The sequence below is a fragment of the Choloepus didactylus genome (genome assembly GCF_015220235.1).
Source record: "Choloepus didactylus isolate mChoDid1 chromosome 25 unlocalized genomic scaffold, mChoDid1.pri SUPER_25_unloc1, whole genome shotgun sequence".
In the NCBI taxonomy this organism is placed as follows: domain Eukaryota; kingdom Metazoa; phylum Chordata; class Mammalia; order Pilosa; family Megalonychidae; genus Choloepus; species Choloepus didactylus.
In genome coordinates, this window is record NW_023637606.1 from 5,132,618 (window position 1) to 5,154,706 (window position 22,089).

The following is a 22,089-nucleotide window of genomic DNA, read 5'->3' on the forward strand; positions in this document are numbered from 1 at the left end:
AGGATGGGTCCGAATCCTATTACTGGAGTTATTTATAAGTGGAATGAAACTCAGACACAGAGAAAGAGAGAGCACAATGGGAGCAAGAAGCTGAAATTCAACAGAGCCCAGAAGAGAAGAGAGAGGTCAAGAGAAGCTGCCATGTGCATTGCCATGGGTCAGAAGAGCCAAGGATGGCTGGCAGCCAGCCTCAGAACACCAATCTTCAGGTAGAAAGGATCGCCTTGATGATGCCTTGCTTTGGGCTTTCTTTTGGCCTCAAAACCGTGAGCAAATAAATTCCCATTGTTTAACATGACTCATTTCCTGGTATTTGCTTGAGTAGCCCGGGAAACTAAAATGCAGGTATTGTGACAGCTTCATTAATACCTTGCTTCTCTGGACGCTTTGACTTTGGTTGCCAATCTGTGTGTTTCCCTGTGTGAGGTGACACTGCTTTCGGTTTACTATTTTTGTAAGGAAAGTTCTCTCCAGGGGCTTTCATTTGGTGTTTCTGACCATACAGCCCTTATCCACGGGTCACGAAGCTGATGTGAAGATTCTTTGAATTGCTGAGTGTGTCTACCCCAACTATACATTCAAGAACTGTGTAAATGACCATGGGATGGTGTTCTGGTTTGCTAATGCTGCTGTTATGCAAAATACCAGAAATGGATTGGCTTTTATAAAGGGGGTTTATTTGGTTACAAAGTTAGTGTTATGGACAGGCAAATTTCCAAACAAAGGCATCAACAGTAGGGTGCCTTCACTGGAGAAAGGCCACTGGCATCCGGGAAACCTCTGTTAGTTGGGAAGCCATGTGGCTGGCATCTGCTTGCTCCTAGGTGGCGTTTCAAAATGCATTCTCCAAAATGTCTCTCTAAGCTGCAGCTGCTCTGAGGTCTTTCTGTTTGTGAGCATTTATAGGGCTCCAGTATACTAATCAAGACCAAGGCAGACAACGTAGCAGGTGAAATGACTGCCCTCCCCACTACGTGGGATCTGACATCCAGGAGTGTAAATCCCTCTGGCAACAGTATGACCACCAGGAAGGAATCTAGACCCGGCATCATGGGATGGAGAACATCTTCTTGACAAAAAGGGGGATGTGAAAGGAAATGAAATAGGCTTCAGTGGCAGAGAGATTCCAAAAGGAGCTGAGAGGTCACTCTGGTGGGCACTCTTACACTCCATATAGAAAACTCTTTTCAGGTTCTAATGAATTGGAATAGCTAGCAGTAAATACCTGAAACTATCAAACTACAACCCGGAACGATGGTTGAATCTTGAAGACGATGGTATAAAAATGTAGCTTATGAGTGGAGACAATGCGATTAGGAAAGACATATGGACCACACTCCCCTTTGTCCAGTGCATGGATGGATGAGTAGAAAAATAGGGGGTGGGGTGGGGTGGAAACCAAGGCTGAATGGGTGGGGCTACACCTCCATGGAAATAATCCAATCAAAGGTATTACCTACACAATTGAGCCGGTCACATCTCCATGGAAACAACCCAATCCAAAGATTCCAACCTAATCAACACTAACACATCTGCCCCCACAAGATTGCATTAAAGAAATGGCATTTTGTGGGGCATAATACATCCAAACCAGCAGAGATGGGTCCAAAAATATCCTGAGCCCACCGTGAGGCATACTTGGGCCAAAACTCCATTTACCAAGTAATCTCCATAACCCTCCATCTTGGTAGAACACAGTGATTCTTCGAGACTCTAGAGATCAGCCTCAGCTCAGAACCAGTACCTAATATCCCCCCCAAATTAGGAATATTTCCCTTTTCCCCAAACATACAGTCTTCCTGTTAAACGACTGAGGGATGCTTTGAAAAATGCTAAAAGGAATATTTATGGCACAATCTTATGTTACTACAAGATATATAGACTTCCCCTCCTTTCAAGGGTCTGTGAATTGATCCAGTTCTGGGAATTGGGTGAGAAGCTGTGATTCTCTTTCTTGATGACACAATTCCAGCCTCTGTTAGCCGAATGTAGAGAGTAGTAGCGGTGGTGTCAATAGAAATGAAATAGGAACTTGGCGGAATTCCCATTTATTTTGGCTTTAAGAATCCCTTGGTCAGTTGGGCGCCATCAAAGCACCCTGTAAGAAAAACATTCTCATTTCCACTCTGGCATAGTTGACAACCTTCATCTTGCTGCTTGTGGTCAAGGGCTGTCAGTTGACCCCTGACATTCTAGATATTCCATCATTCCCACTGAAGTCAGAGAGTCTACTTCAGGGGCAACATCTCCCACTGTGGTAGATTGAATTATGTATCCCTCAAAAGATATGTCATTAATCTTAATCTGCATCTTGTGGTGTGAGCCCATTGTAAACAGAACCTCTTGAAGAAGTTACTTTTTGGTTAAGGTGTGGCCCAACTGAATCAGGGGTGAGTGTAGGCTTAATCCACATTACTGGAGTCTTTTATAAGCAGAAGAAATTCAGGCATAGTTAATTAGAGAAGATCACACAGGAAGAAGCCAGAATTTAGCAGAAAAGCAGGCACAAGAAGAGAGATTACTGTGTGACAGGAGGCAGAGATGCAAGACAAGGGAGCACTTAGGATTGTGGCAAGCCAGCACCAGAATGCTATGGTATTTGGAGAGATAGTATGGCCTTGCTGATGTTTATTTTTGGAATTCTAGCCTCTGATTCCCTGAGCTAATAAATGCTTGTTTTTTAAGCCAACCAGTTTACGGTATTTGTCATAGTGGCTTGGCAAATGAAGACACTCATCTTCAAACCCAGCCTCCTACAACACGTTTCAAAGATACTGTTTTAGCTTTCCAGGATGCTAAACCAAATACCTTTCAATGGATTGGCTTAACATGGTTTTGCAGGCTTGAAAACTCGCTTCCTTCCAGGGTTGGTTGTGTTCTGGCTGGCAATCCTTGGGTTCCTTGGCTTTCCCACCACATGGCGTTGTCTTCCTTTCTCTTCTGAAATCCACTGACTTCCAGCTTCTGACTTGCTCTCTGTGGTATTCTCTCTCTGTGTGTATCTGAATTTTATTCTGCTTATAAAGGACTCCACTTTTCTGGATTAAGACCCAAACTCCTTCCTTTGGGCCACACCTTAACGTAAAATAGCATCTTCAGGAGGTCCTATTTACCACGGTTTCACACCCACAGGAATGCAGATCAAGAACCATCAACATACCTCAAATTGTTGAACAGCAACCCAGTAGCCTTGATTATTGAAGATGATTGTATAACTGTATAGCTTACATGGTGTGACAGTGTGATTGTGAAAACCTTGTGGCTCACACTTTCTGTACCCAGTGTATGGATGGATGAGTAGAAAAATGGGAACAAATATTTAATGAATAATAGGGGGTGTGGGAAGTTTTAGGTGTTCTTCTTTACTTGTATTTTTTTTTTCTTTCAAATGTCAAACTTTTATTGACTATTTCCTGCATGCCAGGCTATGATAGATAACAAAGATAAAAGTCAAATAATACAGATTCTCTGCTCAATGATCTTACAATCTACTGGGAGAGAAACAAAGCAACAACTACAATATGATGAGCTATGCTTTACTGAGATGTGTTGTGAAAACAGAGAGGAGGGGCATCTAAATCAGGGAAAGTTCTCAAGATCACAGAAGATAGACCCCCAGGACCCTCACAGAACCTAAAGACTGCTCAGTACCCTTCCCCACCACTCTGAACCATGACAGTTCCAGGAGGCTTACAGGGGGCACTCGATGATGCTGGGTGAATGAAGGACCCAGAAGCAGAGGGGGTCTCCCTGCTGTAGAGACCCCACAGTGAGGGACAGAGGGACATAGGCAGGTAGAAAACTCATAACCCCCTCTCCTCACCCACATCCCCATCCACCCCACTCAGGCGGGGTAGGCCAGAAGACAAGGGGAAGACGCCTTCTCTGCAACACAGTCAGCCCTGATTCCAGGTATCCAGGAAGGAGTAAGGCAAGTATAGCAGGTGTGGCCCAGATTTCACTGGGGATTGGACAGGGCTGGGGCAGGACCATGGCTGGGCAGCAGGGTAGGCACACCAGGACAAGGCTGACACTTCTGGGTAGTGCTGGAGTTGCTGAGGGCTAAGTCTACTGGTAAGGGGTCCAGGGGGGCTCCTTGGAGCAGAGGCAACCCTGGAGGGGAGGGAAGGTCTGCTTGGTGTCAGTGCAGGAGGGGTTGTTTGCTGAAGGAACTGAGACTGTAAAGGCTCTGGAGGGGCTTGGGGTTAGGATGGGATGTAAAAGCCCAACAAGGCCTTGGGGAAGAGACTGGGGAAATGAAGGGGAGAGGAGAGAGACGACTGGTGTTAGGGGAGGGGCTGGTCTCAGGGCCCCTGGGCAGCAGGCACAGAGCTGGCTCCTCACTCCAATCTCCTGGCCTTCTAGGACCTTACTTATTGCCCCACACGGCCATCCTCGTATACATGGGGCCCGGGCAAAAGCGGCTGGACTTCATGTAGGCAGAGATCTGCTTCAGGCCCTCAAAGCGGGCCATGAAGTCCTTCAGGTTTGGGAACGCGTCCAGGCACTTGGGCTCAAATGAACGGTTCTGGTCAAGGACGTCGTATGCCAGGAAATCCACAAAGGTGGTCTTATCCCCCGCAAACCACGGCCGCTTCCCCAGGAACTGTGAGTAGAGCCTCATCTTTTCAGGGAGCCCCTCCAGGTACTTGGGCTTTAGCTTCTCAAAGTCAGGGCTGTAGCAGATCGTGGCCAGCTGTAAGCGGGTGTCCGCAATCTGGTTCTCCAAAATGTCCACGTGAATCTTCTCTACTTCTGTCTCCCCACACAGGTTGTGCTTGTGAGCGATATAGCGCAGGATGGTGTTGCTCTGGGTGATCTTTCGAGCACCATCGATTAAGCAGGGCAGATTGGGAAAGTCCAGGTCTAGCTTGAATTTGTCATTCAGCCACTGGCTTCTGTCATAGTCCGGAGCATCCCCCAGCGTGTACTTCTTTTCCTCATAGTTTGAGTCAGTGTATTCCAGGAGCTGGTGGATGAGGTGAGCCAGCCCACGGATATCCCAGTAACCCAAGATCATGGCCATGGTGCTCGTTTGCTCGGGCTCGGCAGACAGGCCTTAGGCAGAGCTTGACTTAGACTTGATCCGAGTAGCCTGGGCACTTGTATTTTTATTCTTGTTCTTATTTACTGTTTTTTATGATTAATGAAAATGTTCAAAAATTGATTTTGGTGATGAATGCACAACTATATGATGTTACTGTGATTGACTGTACAACGTGGATGATTGTGCTTTACGTGAATATATCTCAATAAAACTGATAATAAACAGAACCAGTAAAAATTGGGGTACATAATTCAATCCACCACAGATACTGTGATTTTTCCCTCATTCCCAATAAGTGAGTACACCCAGAAGTCTGCTTTCACTGGGAAGGATGCCTTCAGCAATGTATTTCTCAAGATTGTGGTGCAGAAATTGTCCTCTGTACCCTCTCAGAAGACATCCTTAGGGAGTAGTGTGCCAGTTTGAATGTATTATGTCCCCCAGAAAAAGCCATATTCTTTGATGCAGTCTTGTGGGGCAGACGTTTTGGTGCTGATTAGATTTCCATGTAGATGTGACCCACCCAACTGTAGGTGATAACTCTGATGAGATATTTCCATGGAGGCGTGGCTCCACCCATTCAGGGTGGACCTTGATCAGTGGAGCCATATAAATAAGCTGAAAAACAGAAGGAACTCAGTGCAGCTGTGAGTGACATTTTGAAGAGGAGCAACAGCCAAGAGGGACACTTCGAAGAAAGCACAGGAGCTGCAGATGAGAGACAGTTTGAAGATGGCTGTTGAAAGCAGACTCTTGCTCCGGAGAAGCTGAGAGAGGACAAATACCCCAAGTGCAACTAAGAGTGACATTTTTGAGGAACTGCAGCCTAGAGAGGAACATCCTGGAAGAAAGCCATTTTGAAACCAGAACTTTGGAGCAGACGCCAGCCACATGCCTTCCCAGCTAACAGAGGTTTTCCAGACACCATTGGCCATCCTCCAGTGAAGGTACCCGATTGCTGATGTGTTACCTTGGACACTTTATGGCCTTAAGACTGTAGCTGTGTAACCAAATAAACCCTCTTTTATAAAAGCCAATCCATCTCTGGTGTTTTGCATTCTGGCAGCATTAGCAAATGAGAACAAGTTTCTAAACTACTTGTACATGATAAATCCACTCCAACTCCCCTTCTCCCTAGGTCTTTAGATTCCTTCTCTATGACACCAACGATTACTCGGGCATCTCAGGTGTATTCACACAGGCCACCATTGAGTTCATGTTTCAATCAACCAAGCAATTAGAACAACTCCCAGCTGCTTGGGCTTGTCTAATGAACCCAAAATCTCTACTCAACATGCCTCTCTGGGAACATTCAGTCTAATTTAATATTGCTTCTCCTCCTCTGGTGTCAGCACTCTATTGAGGATTGAATCCTGTCTCCCACAAAAGACAGTTTAGTTTAAGTCAATTAGCATTCCTGTGGGTGTGAGCCCATCGGTAAGAAGGAACTTTGAAGATGTTATCAGTTAAGGTGTTGATTCATTTGTGAATGGGCTCTTCAAAGACCCTATTTAGATGAATCAGGGTGGGGCTTAAGCTGCATGACCAGAGGCCTTATAAAGAGAGGAAATTTGTTCACACTCAAGAAGTCAGTGGAAACCAGAAAAGCAGACATAAGAAGAGAGAGAGCTGACTGCCGGAACGCCATAGACTTTCTATCAATACTTTGATATCAGACTTCTAGTTTCTGAAACCATGAGATGATTAATCCATGTTGTTTAAGCCAACCCATTAGGTGGTTGTGATGGTTAGGTTCATGTGTCAACTTGGCCAGGTGATGGTGTCCAGGTGTCTGGTCAAGCAAGCACTGGCCTAACCATTACTGCAAGGGCATCTGTGGCTGGTTAGTAAACCAGAAGGCTGGTTTATTAAATCATCAGTCAATTGGCTGCAGCTGTGACTGATTTCATCAACAAAGGGTGTGTCTTCCTCAATGAGGGGATTCAATCAGCTGGATTTAACCCAATCAGTTGAATACTTTTAAGGGAAAAAGAGAGAGGATCTTCACTTCTTCTTTGGCTAGCCAGTGAAGTGTTTCCTGAGGAGTTCATCAAACACTTTCATCAGACTTGCCAGTTTGCTGCCTGCCCTATGTAATTTGGACTCGTGCATCCTGCCCTACAGAATTTGGACTAGTGCATCCCCACAGTTGTGTGAGAGACTTTTCTAAAATCTTATATTTACAGATATCTCTTTTTGGTTCTGTTTCCCTAGAGAATCCTAAATAATACAGTGGTATTTGTCATAGCAGCCCTGGCAAACTAAGACACACCCTCAGAATCCAATCCCACACACAGTCAGTCCCCAAGGTTTTTGTTTTCTTTTGTTGTTGTTTTTCAAGGAGACACTTTATTCAAAAAGATTACTGTAAAGGGGGAAAGGAGCTTGTAATAGATGGAGGAGGCTATTGCAGGAGGAAGAAAGTTCTGACCATAACAATTTCCCAGGTTTTTACCAATATAAATTAGCCAAATCTTACAAATCTTTGGCAAACCTTCTCCTCCAACATTTGACTTTGCATTTGGTGTCTGGGAGCATCCAAAGATCTGGTTTTGTCTTAGTTGTGGAGGTCAAGAGGGTGCTGGCATGAAAGAGAGGAAAACCGGCCTCTCTTTGCAAAGTAACTGCCTCATGTGAGGGTCATGAGAGGCAGTTTGAACAAAGTGAGATCAAGACACTCCAAGTCACCTAAGTCCTCCCAAATTATGCCATTCCAGTTCTCAGGGTACTGCTTTTTTCTCAAACAAGGCTCTAACAGTCACATAAAGATGTGTTGATGCTGTGAATTCACCCCTCATTATAATTCAACCACAGGAGGTCATTTAAAGCAGCTGCAGAAATGGATTCTCTAGACATGCCTTGAAGTGAGAATCTAAGCCTAGAAACTGTCATTTTTTAAAGTCTTCCCATGCTGTCATAAATAGCCTGCCTCCCCACAGCTCTCGTAATTGTTGGGTCTCCCACACTGACCTACTGTTCTTAATCCTCAGTCCAGCAGATCTTGAATAAAAGAAAAACAGTGGGAAACTTATATGAATGAATTTAACAACTTACTATAAGCTGTATAATCAAGACCGTGGTATTGGTGTTGGATATTGTGCTGGTTTGGATGTATAAGTCCCCCCAAATGCCATGTTCTTGTGGGGGCAGATGTATTATTGTTGATTAGGTTGGAATCCTTTGATTGAGTGTTTCCATGGAGCTGTGACCTAATCAACTGTGGATGAAACTTTGATTAAATTATTTCCATGGAGATATGGACTGCAACCATTCAGGGTGGGTCTTGATTTAATCACTGGAGTCCTACAAAAGAGCTCACAAACAGAAGGATCTCAGAGCAGCTGAGAGACACATTTTGGAGACAGCCGCTGAAAGCAGACTTTGCAGACACTTTGGAGATGTTAGCCTAATGTTTACTCCGGAGAAACTAAGAGAGGACAAAACACCCCAAGGACATTTTTGAAGAAAGCACAGGAGTTGAGAGAGGCTCTGGAACACAACCCAGGATCAACAGATGCCAGCCACATGCCTTCCCAGCTAACAGGTTTTCCAGATGCCATTGGCCTTCCTTTGGTGAGGGTATACTCATGTTGATACCTTAATTTGGACATTTTCATAGACTTCAGGCTGTAGTTTTGTAACCAAATAAACTGCCTTTATAAAGGCCAATCCGTTTCTGGTATTTTGTATAACGGCAGCATTAGCAAACCAGAACTGATATCACGTAGATCAGTGAAACAGAATGGAGAGTCCACAAATGAAAAAGCTCACATTTATGGTCAACTATTCTGACAAAGGTCCTAATGTCATTCAATAAGGAAAAGGATGGTCTTTCCAACAAATTGGGCTGGAACCATTGAATATTCACATGGCAACAAAAATGAACTTAAGCCTTTACCCCATACAATACACAAAAATCAACTCAAAATTTATCCTAGACCTACATGTAAGAGCTAAATATAGAAAATTTCTAAGCAAAAAAATAGGAGAAAATCTTTGTGCCCTTGGATTGGGTAAAGATTTCTTAGACATGATACCAAAGCACAAACCATAAATGAAAAAAAAAGACAAAATCGGACTTCATCAAAACTAAAAACTCTTGCCTTTCAAAAGATATCATCAAGAAAACGAAAATACAAGACAAATGCTGAGAACGAAAGTAATTTAGAATCATATATTTGATAAAAGACTTGCAACCAAACTATATAAAGAACTTTTAGAACTCGACAATAAAACAACAAATATTCCAACTAAAAATGGGCGATGCCTCCCCGCTATGTGGTATCTGACTCCCAGGGGTGTAAATCTCCCTGACAACACAGGATATGACTCCCGGGGATAAATCTGGACCCGGCATTGTAGGGTTGAGAACATCTTCTTGACCAAAAGGGGGATGCAAAATGAAACCAAATAAAGCTTCAGTGGCTGAGAGATTTCAAATGGAGTCGAGAGGTCACTCTGGAGCACATTCTTATGCACTATATAGCTAACATTGTTCAGGTTTTAATATATTGGAATAGCTAGAAGTAAACACCTGAAACTACCAAACTCCAACCCAGTAGCTTTGACTCTTGAAGACAATTGTATAACAATGTAGATTACAAGGGGTGACAGTGTGATTGTGAAAACCCTGTGGATCACCCTCCCTTTATCCAGTGTATGGATGGGTGAGTAGAAAAATGGAGACAAAAACCAAATGAAATAGGGTGGGATGGGGGGGGTGATTTGGGTGTTTTTTTTTATTTTTATTTTTTTTTTCTTATTCTGATTCTTTCTGGTGTAAGGAAAATGTTCAAAAATAGATTGGGGTGATGAATGCACAACTATAAGATGGTACTGTGAACAGCTGATTGTACATCACAGATGATTATATGGTATGTGAATATATCTCAATAAAACTGAATTTTAAAAAATGGGCAAAGGATTGAATAGATATTTCTCCAAAGAAGATGTGCAAATGGCCAACAAGCCTGTGGAAAGATGCTCAACATCATGAGTCATCAGGTAAATGCAAATAAAAACCACAGTGAGATAGCACTGCATACTCACTGGATTGGCTAAAATTAGAAAGTGTGACAATAAAAAATGCTGATTTGGATGTGGAGAAATTGGAAGTCTCGTACATTGCTGATGAGATCTGGGAAACAATTTGGAAGATTCTTAAAATGTTAAACATAAAGCCTCCATATGATCCAGCATTTCTACTCCTAGAAATATACCTGAGAGAAATGAAAACATACTCCATATAAAAACTATTATGCACATATTCAAAGTGGCAGGATGCATAATCACCAAATGCTGGAAATGCCCCAAATGCCCATAATTTGATGAAGACTTAAAACGTGGTAATCCAAACAATGGAATACTTCTCAACAATAACAAGGAATGAACTATTGATATGTGCAGATGAACATAGGTTGAATAGAAGCCAGACATAAAAACTGAATATTGTATGATTCTATTTTTGTGAAATTTCTATAAGGGCAAGACTATAGAGACAAAGAGCACATGAGTGGTTGCCTGGGTCTGGGAGTGGCAACAGGATTGACTCCAAATAGGCACAGGGAAACTTTGGGAGGTCTTAGAAGTGTCCTAAAACTAGACTGTGGTGATGGTTGCATGACTGTGTGAATTTATTAAAAATCATCATACTGTGCTCTAACAATGGGTGGGTTTTATGCTTGTAAACTATAGCTAAATTAAAAAAAAAAATTGGAAAGAATAGAGAAGCAGACTCCAGAAACAAATCCCAAACCCCTAGCTGAGAAAGCTGAGTCATTGCTGCAGAGGCTGGTGGTAGTTGGAGGTAGGCTATCTCGTCTGTGATCAGGAAAGCTGCTACTGCAAAGAAATCGCTGAGTCAGGAAGCTGCTGGACAACGCAGAAAGCTCATGACACCACTGCTGGCCCCAAAACCACATCGCTTCTGCCAGGATCTACCCTGGCTCTCCCCTGACATGGCTCAGAACCAAATCAGTCATGTGTGAGCTCACAGATTAGTGAAGCCCAAGCCATGTCCAGAACCCTGCCTGCAAGGGACTCTGGGAAATGTAGTTTTTAGTTTTCTAACCTCCCTTGTTAGAATGAGGGCAAGATCTATCCTCCAACAGACTATCTTCTACATGCCTCTGAGACTAGACATTTTATCCTGCTTTTGTCAAACTATTTGTCTATACCAAAACCATGCTGTTTAAATTGCTATAATTTTTAAGTATGTTTAGATTCGGGAAGTACAAGCCCTCCTTTTCTATTTTCTCTGGTGCTTCACTTTAGAACCAACTTATGAAGTCCCATAAAAAATATTTTTGTATGTTAATATTATATCTTGACACTTCACTGCTTATTTCATTGTTTCTCAAAATTTATAGGCTTTTTTGCATAGATGAGCATATCTTTTGCAGATCATTTTTCACTACCTTTTCAAAATTTATTCCTCATCCATGAGATGCAAACATCTAATTATAATGTGGGAAAAAATGTTTAACCTTGATAGGGAAATATATGTATTTTCTACAGTGATTCTCACTGCAGCCTCATTGTTTTCATGCTTACAGTTCTTTGGAGGATGACAAGAAACTACTGAGTTCAGCAAGGTTTTTAAATTATTCCTTGGTTTATAAATCCCAACAGCATTTGGGTAGACTGCATTATGGACCCATCAAAAGACATGTTCTTAATTCTAAATCTGCATTCATGTGGGTATGGACCCATTGTAAATAGGGCCTCTTGAACATGTTCTTTTGAGTTCAATTCTGCCCCACTGAATGAGGTGGGTCTTAATCCATATCACTGGAAGCCATATAAAGAGAAGAAACCAGTAATCAGAAGTTGGAGGAGGCCACAGGGAGAAGCAGGAAATCAGCGGACACTGGAAGAGTGGATGACAGGAGACAAGATCATCACAAAGCAGGAGGCAAGAACCTCGAGGATCAGCAGCAGCTAGAGGCAGAAGGCTACAGTTCCTGGAAGAAAGCAAGTCTTGCCGTATCTTGAGGATGAAACCATAAGCCGATGAATTCCTGTTGCTCAAGCCAACCCATGGTGTGATGTATGTCATAGCAACTGTGCTGGTTTTCATGTATTGTGTCCCCCAAAATGCCATATTCCTTGATGCAGTCTTGTGGGGCCAGACATATTGGTGTTGATTAGGTTGAAATCGTTGGATTGGGTTGTTTCCGTGGAGATGTGACTCACCCAACTGTAAGTGATAACTCTGATTGGGTTATTTCCATGGAAGCGTGGTCCCACCCATTCAGTCTGGGTCTTAATTAAATCACTGGAGCCCTATAAGAGCTCAGACAGAAGGAGCTCACTGCTGCAGCCAGGAGAGACATTTTGGAGATGGCCATTGAAAGCAGACTTTTGCCACTCCAGAGTCTGCCTGGGAGAAACTAAGAGAAAACCCTCAGATGCCTACAGAGAAACATCCTGGGAGAAAGCCATTTTGAAACCAGAACCCTGGAGCAGATGCCAGCCACGTGCCTTCCCAGCTGACAGAGGTTTTTCAGAGGCCATCAGTGTTCTTCAGTGAATGTACCCTACTGTTGATGCCTTTGTTTGGACACTTTTATGGCCATAGGACTAACACTTTGCAACCAAATAAATCCCCTTTATAAAAGCCAATCCATTTCTGGTATTTTGCATAATGGCAGCATTAGCAAACTGGAACAGCATCTCTTGCAGAGTAAGACAACAGCATGTAGCAATATATGAAAATACAGCAGTATGCACAGCTGGGAGACTATTTATTCTATTTATAGACAATGTCTGGTGAGCAAATTAATTCATGAACCCACCCCCACCCCCACCTCCTTCACACAGGACTCAAAGTCCTTCTCTAGCTTGACCTTTTACTAGCCCAGGAGTCTGCTGCCCTCACCCTCCTTTTAGAGACACCGTCTTCTTGGCCTTTTTGGTGTCACACCTTCTCCATTCACCAGCTCCATCTCACTTCTCTTTTTGAGACTTTCTATGAACTCTTTCTCACAGCCAAGAATGCCAAGAAACGCAACTTAGGAATCCCTCTAACTGCTGGCCTCCAACCCCAGACTTCTGCCTGGAAGCCTGTCATCTTGCAAACCACAGGCTGTGGGGGCAGGAGGGGGAAGGGGCTCCTTGGGTGGTGGACCCCTGCCCAGCCCCAAGAACAGCCTCCACACAGGGGCAGCAGGCCGCATCGCCGGGCGTGGCTCTCAGCTGCAGAATCTGCAGTGACGTCACAAGGGCTGGCATGGATCGGAACATTCCGGATGCCCAGCCTGGAGATCCCTAACCCCCTATGGCTGGGGCAGAGAACTAACTAAAGTAGATCACAAGACATTGGAAGCAAGCTTGGGCACTGTGTACGACGGGAGAGGTGACAATATTGTACTATCGTCAGAAGGTAGGGCCAGGGACCCAGATACTTCAGCTCTGCCCGGAGATGAGCCAGGTGCACGCTGGTTGGGGGACGGGCACAGAAGACACCAGAAAACAACTCTTTTATTAACACCACTAGCAAGAGCCCATGCAATCTGGCTTTGCTGCCTTGTTCTATTCCCTTCCTCACACCCTTTTTACTCCCCTTGCAGCCATGATGGCTTTTCCATGGGCTGCCCTCTCTTCTCCATGCTTTTCTGTCCCTTGTTGGCCTAGTCAACCCCTACCCATCTTTCAGAGACGCCTTCCTTGACGAAGTGGGACCCCCAACCCCCGTGTCTCTCCACCCATCGGTAGCTGCAGACTCTGCAGCCTCCTGGCCGTGAGAACGGACATAAAGGGGATCTGGACACCAGGGCTCAGACGAGTGACTGAGCCCACCTCAGAGGAGACCTCAGCACCCGGAAATGAGAGGCAGAGGTCAGGGGCCCCTTGGGCCCTGGGGTGGTAGGTGGGGTCCCCAGATAGGCCAGTTTGAGGGTGGGGGTCCAGCCCTCCTGAGATGGCCAAGTGTGGTTGAGCCAGAGTTGGCTTCCTTGGGGTCCAGTCTGTCTGTCCCTTTGGAGGGGAGCTGGACCGAGGACCCAGGGGGTACTGCCCTCTGCTTGTGTGTCAGGTTGGGGGCTGGGGGGCTTGGTTCCTTGGGTGACCACAGGGGGGCAGGGGAGGGGCTGTTGTTGAGTCAGCTGGGGTGTTTCCTTTGCACTTTGTCGCTGTGGGTCAGTGTGTCTGTCTGCGTTCATAGCTGTTTGTCCACCTGTCCCCGTGTCCTTCTCTGTATCTCCCTTAGTGAGTGCTTCTTGCTCTACCCTTACTACCCCCAACTCCCCTTTCTCTCTCCCCATTTGCCCCCCATCCCCATCACGCCTGTCTGCCTCAGCACCCCCCTTTCTCTCCACTGCCTCCAGGTCTCCGGTCGCCACGGAGCTCCCGGGCCCCCTCACCCTCGCCCACCAGCGACAGCTTCTGGACATGGCGGCGGGACGGCGAGGTGCAGCTGCGGCTGGAGAAGGGGTCCTTTGCTGGCGAGGTACCCCTCACCGTGCATGACATGGTCATAGACACAACCACCAAGTTTCCCCACTGCATCGCGCTCGGCTCCAAGCACAAGAACGGCTGGCACTTACTCACCTACATTGAGTACTACGAGGAGTGCCGCCGGGCCGCCAAGGCGTTCCTCAAGGTGCTCTCCCCACAGCCCACCCCCCTGGGCGTCCCCTGCTCTCTGCTTGGCTGGAGTCTTAGTCTCCTGGGGCTGCCGAAATCAAGTGCCACAACTGAAGTTCCCCGTTCTGGAGGCGGGATGTCCCAGATCTCCTTCCCAGCCTTTCCTGGCCTTTTTTTTCAGGGGGAGGTGGGTGTGAGGGGGCTCCCGGCCAGCCTGAGGTCCTTGGCTTGCAGCTGATATCTGCCTCCTACATCGTCACAGGACATCATCCCTTTGTGTGTACCTTTGCACCCCCAAATCTCCCTCTTCTTACAAGGATGCCCATCATCTTGGATGGGGCCCACCTTGATCCGGTTCGACCTCGTCTTGACGAATCATATCTTCAATGCCCCTGTTCCAGATAAGGTCATGGTCCTGGGGCCAAGAGTTAGGACTTTGTGGGGGGCCCTGTTCACCCCAAAATAGCAAGCTTCTCTGAGGTGACTGAGAATGAGAGATTTAAGGGTTTGAAGCCCAGCTCCGCCTTGACCTGTGCATTCAGGGTCCCACCACTTAGCCTCTCTGTGCCTCGGTTTCCCCATCTGTAAAACAGGGGCTTAATAGAGTTGGACCTATGTTTCCGTATGCCAGGCTGCTATGACAAACACCACACAGTGGGCTGACTTAAATGATGTGGATTTACCGCCCCGCAGTTTTGGGGGCTGGAAGGCTGGCTCCCTCCCGCGATCGTGGTGTTCGGCTGACTGGCAATCTTTGGGTTCCTTGGCTTTCCCATAATGTGGTAAGGTCCTCCCCTTTCTCTTCCAGGCTCCCTTGACTTCCGGCTTCTGGCTACTGTCCATGGCATTCTCTCTTTCTCTGTCTGAATTCCATTCTAATTATAAAGGGCTCCATTTTCATGGATTAAGACCCAAATTCAGTGAGTTGGGATGCACCTTAATTTAAAATAACACCTCTAAGGGGTTCTATTTCTGAGGGGTTCACACCTATGAGAAGGAGGATTTAGACTTAGATCATGTGTTTGTTGGGGACATAATTCAATCTCTCACAACCTATGCCCCAGGTTTGCTGTAAAGATTTGATGAAGTCGCATACACAAACCAGCCCCTCTCCCACACGAAGCACCACGTCCACATTAGCGGCTGTTCTTATCATTGTTGTTATTAATTCTGTCTTTTTTCTAATGGTGTTTCCTTGGTGAGGCTTTTCCTGAACGCTCAGGCTCCCAGTACCCACTGCGCCCCCCACTCTCCATCAGGGCGTCTTTTAAATTTTTCTGCATGGCTCTCGTTGCCACCCGGTGTCAGAGTCCAGTTTAATTGTCTACTTGGTCAGCTCCATGCGAGAGTGAGTCGAGTTCAGTGCTGGGTCTCCAGTTTCTGGAACAGCACCAGTTCCTTGGATGTTTGCTGAATGAATGAATGCCCACTTCTCAGCTTAGAAAACAGGAGAAGAAACCCTGAGTGCCTTGTCCAGTAAATGTAATAAACAAGTAAACAGTGCAGTGGACAGATGGTGATAAGTGAAACAGAAAAACTAAAGCAGGGAAAGGGGGGTAGGATTTTAAATACAGTGGCCAAGGGCAGCCTTGCTGACAGAAGGTGACAATGCAACAAAGATGTAAAGGCGAGTGAGGGAGGGGCCAGGTGATATCTGGGGAAAGAGCCTTCTGGGCAGAGGGAACAGCCCGTGCAAAGGCCCTGAGGAAGGACGGGGCTGTCATGGTGGAGGAGCAGCGAGGAGGCCAGTGGGGCAGGAGCCGAGGGAGCGAGGGGGAGAGCGAGAGGAGGGGAGGGCTGGGAGGGGATGGGGCAGGGCGTGCAGGGCCTGGTGGGCCATGGGGAGGACTTGGGCTTTTACCCCAAGGAAGGTGGGAGCCATGGAGGGCTGTAGGCAGAGGAGGGATGGGCCCTGACTCGGTGCTCACAGGCACCCTCTGGCTTCTGTGGGGGGAACAAATTGGGTGGAAAATACACATTGAGATGGCAGTGGTTTGGCCCCTGGGAGGGTAGAAGAGGAGGGGTGAGAAGTAATCAGAGCTGAGGAAATTTCCTGATGGATTGGGTCCCCGTGGGGATAACAGGCACCAAGGATGATCAAGATTTGTCACCTGTGCACCCGGAAGGACATTGCTGTTAAGTGAGACTGTGGGAGGCTGGGGCCGGGGGCAGGTTTGGGGAGAGTAAGAACAGCCACTGCTTTTGGCCCTGCTGGGTTTGAGATGTCTCTTAGATGAGTTGATGAGGAGTGGGCATGTGCATCCACAAATCTGGGGTAGGGTGGGGTGGGTGTTGGGACGCCCTGCCTGGCACACAGGAGTATTAAAATCTCAGAGAGGAAAGGGGGTGACCAAGAGGGGCCAAAGAGGAGCAGCCAGAGAAGGAGGAAGGAAACCAGGAAAGAGTGTGGGTCCTGGAGGCCACTGGATTCAGGGACACGAAGATTCCTGGGGACCCAGCTGGGGGCTGTTTCACTGGCTTGTAGCAGGGGGAGGGAAAAGCAGACTGGAGTGGGTTTAAGGCAGAATGAACAGAACAGAATCAGTGATGCCTCTTTGGAAATGTTCTGCTGGGCAGGGGGACAAGAGTCGCGGGCTGGTTCTCTGAGAACCACTGGGTGGAGTCAAGACGGGCGCTATCTTGAATTGTCAAGTCAACGCAGCCGTTGAAAGAATCCTGTGGGAAGGCAGAGCTTTAGCTACGGGGCTACTCACCCCAACACTTTATTTAATAGAGGTGCAAAACATGGAACTAACCTAAATATCCACCAGTAAGGGGGATTGTCCAGTTATGACATCTGTCTGCTACAGATTGTCATCTGGGTGTCAGACTTGATAATCATAGGAAAATATTGCATGGCTGGAAAAGATAGTCAGGATGTATGGTTTTGTGAAAAAGGTAGATTGTGATAACCTAAGCATCGTATTGGCCTGATTTTATAAAATTAAATAGAATATTTGTGTCTGAAAATGTCAGGAGGGCATTTTGTTTATTTGCATTTTCTCAGGAGTTCTCAGCCCCAATATTACTGATATTTGGGGCTGGATCATTCTCTGAGGGGGAGCGTGGGGTGAACGACATCATTTGACGCCAAGAGCCCTCCCCTCTCCAATTTAAAATGTCTCCAGACCCTGCCCAGTGTCCCCCGAGGGTCAGAATCACCCTGGTTGGGAACCCCTGGTGTAGACAAATACGTGTCTGCGTGTGCTACAGGGGATGGGCTATTGTATCAAAGGAAAGGGAAAAAGGACAAAAGTCAACAGAATAAAAGGGGGCCAAAGCTCTCGGCCCAAGGCTTGTGGGCAGGTTGGGGGTGGGCCACAGCTGAGCGCCTCGTACCTCACAAGGCTCTGCCTCCCCCAGATGGGTCTGGAGCGTTTCCACGGCGTGGGACTGCTAGGATCCAACTCGGAGGAGTGGGTCATTGCCAGCATTGGAGCCATCTTGGCAGGATAGGAGCACCCGCTCTTTTCTGGGCAGCATCCCCCAGAGGCCTATCCCCATCCTGAGTCTTGGGGGGCAAGGGGTGTCTACCGGTAGGGTCCCCAGGACATGGAGCACATGGCGGCTCCAGGGAGTTTCCCACTCCAGTTTATTCTGAGCTCGGTGGGGTTGGTCAAAGATCCAGCCCAACACCACCTGGCCACCCAGCCTGACATTCTGTACCCGGCAAACTCATATACATCCTCTGAAGCCCGGCTCCCATGTCCCCTCCTCCAGGAAGCCTCCCCCAGCCCTCAGGACTTCCCCACCACTGATCCCTCCTTCCACCTGCCCTCACTATTGGGGAACTCCTAGAGGGTGGGGCCCAAGCCCAGGCACCCCAGGGCATGTTGGGGGTGTCAGGCAAAGTCTGTGCCCCATATGAGGTACAAACTGCCTCCCCTTTGGGCAAAGCAGGCCTCATGGGCCCCATAGTTGCCAGAAGCACTCACAGGCAGGCCCTCATGTCCTAGGTCCTGCTTCCAGAGGCTTCTCTGTTGGCATCTTGTCCACCAACTCTCCGAAAGTCTGCCAGGTCATTGCTGAGAGCTCGGAGATAGACGTCTTCGTGGTGGACGGCGACCGACAGCTGCAGAAAATCATCCAGGTCAGTGCCAGGAGGGTGTTCAGTGAGAGGCTGGGCACAGGATGGGCAAAGACACGGATTTCACCCATGCAGTGAGCAGATGCACGTGCCAGCCCGTTGTTCCACCTCAGCTGGAATCACGGATGGGGTGGTCCCCAGGGCCACTTGGAAACATCTGCAATTTGCTGTTCCTGAGGGAGTCGGAGCCTGCTCTGTGTTGGCTCCTGGGCTCCACCTCCTCGCCGAAACCGTCTCTGTTTGCCAGAGCTGCTGTCACCAGGGTCTGCAGGCTAGTTGACCAGATGTCTGAAATCAAGTCCTCAGCAGAGTTGTAGGATAGTCTGTTCTATGCTTCTCTCCTGGCTTCTGAGGTTACTGGCAATCCTTGCTCTTTTCTTGATTTCTGCCTCCATCAGTTGGCACTCGCTCGCTCTCTCCTCCCTCTCTCTGTCCCCCAAAATAACTCTCCTTGTAAGCACACCAGTCATATTGCACAAGGGACCTCCCTAATCCAATCTGGCCTCATCTTAACTCATCACATCTTCAAAGATTCTATTAACAAATGAGTTCACACTCATGGGCTTGAACAGGTCTTCTTGGAGGATACGGTTTAGCCCATAACATCCCAAGGCGGGAGATGGGGTCTCCCCAGCTGCAAATCCAAGATTAGCGTCAACTCATGTCACCCAGATGAGGGAGGACGAGCTTGTTTTTGAAGAGCCAGCTTTAGTAATAATAGTGGGGATCATGATAGTGATAGAAGCCCACATGCATTGAGTGCCTACTGTTCACCCAGGCCCCCATACAAGGGCTCTGACCTCTGGCAACAAGCATATGAGGCAGAAACTGCTCTTGAGTCCATTTTACAGATGAGCATCTGAGGCTCCTGGGCATGATGTGTCCTGCTTGAGGTCATGCAGTCCATCAGTGGCAAGGCTGGGACTCAGATCTGTCTGACACAATCAGACTGCCACAGTCCCATCCTATCCCAGCTTTTTTTTTTTTTTTTTTAAATTGTGGCAAAATACACAAAACCTAAAATTTTCCAATTTCGCCACTTCACGGTATATAATTCAGTGGCATTTAGCGCATTCGCAGTGCTGTGCAGCTGCCACCTCTTTCTAGTTCCAGAACTTTCACATTGAACCAAAAGGAAACCCCATACCTATTTGCAGCCTCCAACCCCCAGCCCCTGTCAACCTCTAATCTGCTTTCTGCCTCGACGGATGTGTCTATTTCAGCATTTCACAGTTTGGGGGGGCGCTGGATCTGAGTGAGAAGGCTCAGGACAGGGACAGGGGCTGCTCACTGACTGTGTGACTTTGGGAGGGTGGCTCGCCTTCCCTCCTGTAAAATGGGAGTGGTAACAGGTGTGGATCTGAGGGTGAACTGAAGTAGAGCAGAAAGGCTCTTGAACAAAGCCAGCACATGGGCAGTGCTCTGTGTTAACTGCCATCCATAATAGGATTGACATTCCCATTGAACTTTGCCCTGCCAACCACCATGCTGGTGGTGAGGGAGCGGGACAAGGTTCGTGGGCATGGGCTCCTGAGATGTTCGGCCACCCCAGTCTCAGGGTTTTCTCCCCAACCCTTTTCCTTTCTGCCACCCATAACCCTGTACTCAAAGGAGCCAAGCGACGATGGTGCAGCTTTGGGTACTGGATGAACCTGAAGCCACGGCAGTCCCTGCCCATCCCTCAGCTTCCACAACCCTCTGTAAAATAGGGACTGTAACGGGGTCCCCCATAAGATGACAGGATCATGCAGGCAAAGACAGGGTCCCACTATACACCCACTAGAATGAGGAACAATTTTTAGAAGACAATACCAAGTGCTGACGAGGATGTGGAGAAACTGAAACACTCGTCTGCAGGAATGTGAAATAGTGCCACTGCGTGGAAGAGAGTATGGCAGTTTCTTATCAACACACACCTTTGGTATGACCCAGCCATTCAGTCCTGGGCATTTACCCAAGAGAAAGGAAAACAATATATATCCATATAAAAACACGTACACAGATGTTTATAGTTGCTCTATATCTGTAATCGCCCCAAACTGGAAGCAAATCAGATGTTCGTCAACCAGGATCCAGCTGTTTATCCACAAGTTGGAGAAATGAATAGTGGTTCATTCTTATCAAATGGTAGTCCATCCATCCCAAATGATGGTCTGTCCATACCACAGAGCAATAGAAAGGAACAAACCCCTCATCCATGCACAAATGGAGGTGGATCTCAAAGGCATTGTGCTGAGTGAAAGAAAAGCCACTTAACCGTGTGATTCCATATTGATGAAGTCCTAGAGAAAGCAAAGCAGAAGTTAGATGTGTGGTTACCAGAGGACGAAGGTGGGCGTGGGATAAGGGTGTGTGCAGGGGAGACTGACTACAAAGAAACCCAAGGGAACTTCTGTGGGGTGATTTAAATATTCTATATTGTGATCATTGTGGTGATTGTGGGACGTACTGGAAAAAGCCATGATCTTTTAATCCAATCTTGTGAGATATTTGGATTAGGTTGTTTCCCTGGATATGTGACCCACCCAACTGTAGGTGATAACTCTGATTAGATTATTTCCATGGAAGTGTGGCCCCACCCATTCAGCCTGCGTCTTGATTAGTTTACTTGAGCCCTGTAAGAGCTCAGGCAAAAGGAGCTCAGTGCTGCAGCCGAGAGAGACATTTTGGAGATGGCTATTGAAAGCTGACTTTTGCTAGTCCAGAATTTGCCTTGGAGAAACTAAGAGAACACCTCCAGATGCCTAGAGAGAAACATCCTGGGAGAAAGCCATTTTGAAACCAGAACCCCAAAGCAGATGATAGTCACGTGCCTGTGGCTTCCCACATGACAGAGGTTTTCCAGACACCATTGGTATTCTTCATTGAAGGTACCCCATTGTTGATGCCTTTGTTTGGACATGTTTATGGCCTTAGGACTGCAACTTTGTATCCAAATAAGCCCCCTTTATAAAAGCCAATCCATTTCTGGTATTTTGCATAACAGCAGCACTAGCAAACCAGAACACAGGACTACATATTTGTCAAAACCCGTGGAACTGTATGGCTAAAGGGTGATTTTTACCCTATATAAATGATACCTCAATGAATCCAATTAAAAAAAAAATAGGGTCTGTAGAGGGAACAAGGCAAATAGACTGTCATTCTCCACCTGCAAGGTGAGCCCTGATAAGGTGGGATCTCAAACTCAGGTACTCAAGAGGCCAGGCGGATTAAGGAAGTGAGTGGAACGTCCACCCACTCTTCTTCCCCATTTGTTCAGCTGCTAATTGTTGGAGGGGTTCCGGACTGAGAAAGCAGCTGCCTTGTCTTCGATCTCCATATTTATCCCAGGGGAGAGCTGGATACTGATTTTTCCCATGCTTCTATC

General features: G+C 46.9%; 2 protein-coding genes across 2 annotated transcripts in view; one reads left to right on the plus strand and one right to left on the minus strand.

Moving 5' to 3' along the window:
* Positions 1–4,256: 4,256 nt before the first annotated feature.
* LOC119525371 (glutathione S-transferase Mu 2-like) lies at positions 4,257–5,053 on the minus strand. The gene has a single exon (XM_037824054.1). It carries the CDS (start codon positions 5,024–5,026, stop codon positions 4,370–4,372), a length of 657 nt encoding a protein of 218 aa, XP_037679982.1. The 5' UTR covers positions 5,027–5,053; the 3' UTR covers positions 4,257–4,369.
* An 8,416-nt stretch (positions 5,054–13,469) lies between these two features.
* Positions 13,470–22,089, plus strand: part of LOC119525302 (long-chain-fatty-acid--CoA ligase ACSBG2-like) — a 32,147-nt gene continuing 23,527 nt past the window's right edge. Inside the window, 4 exon segments of the mRNA XM_037823993.1 lie at positions 13,470–13,488; positions 14,374–14,648; positions 17,996–18,090; positions 18,602–18,722. Coding sequence (XP_037679921.1) covers positions 13,470–13,488; positions 14,374–14,648; positions 17,996–18,090; positions 18,602–18,722 — 510 coding nt within the window.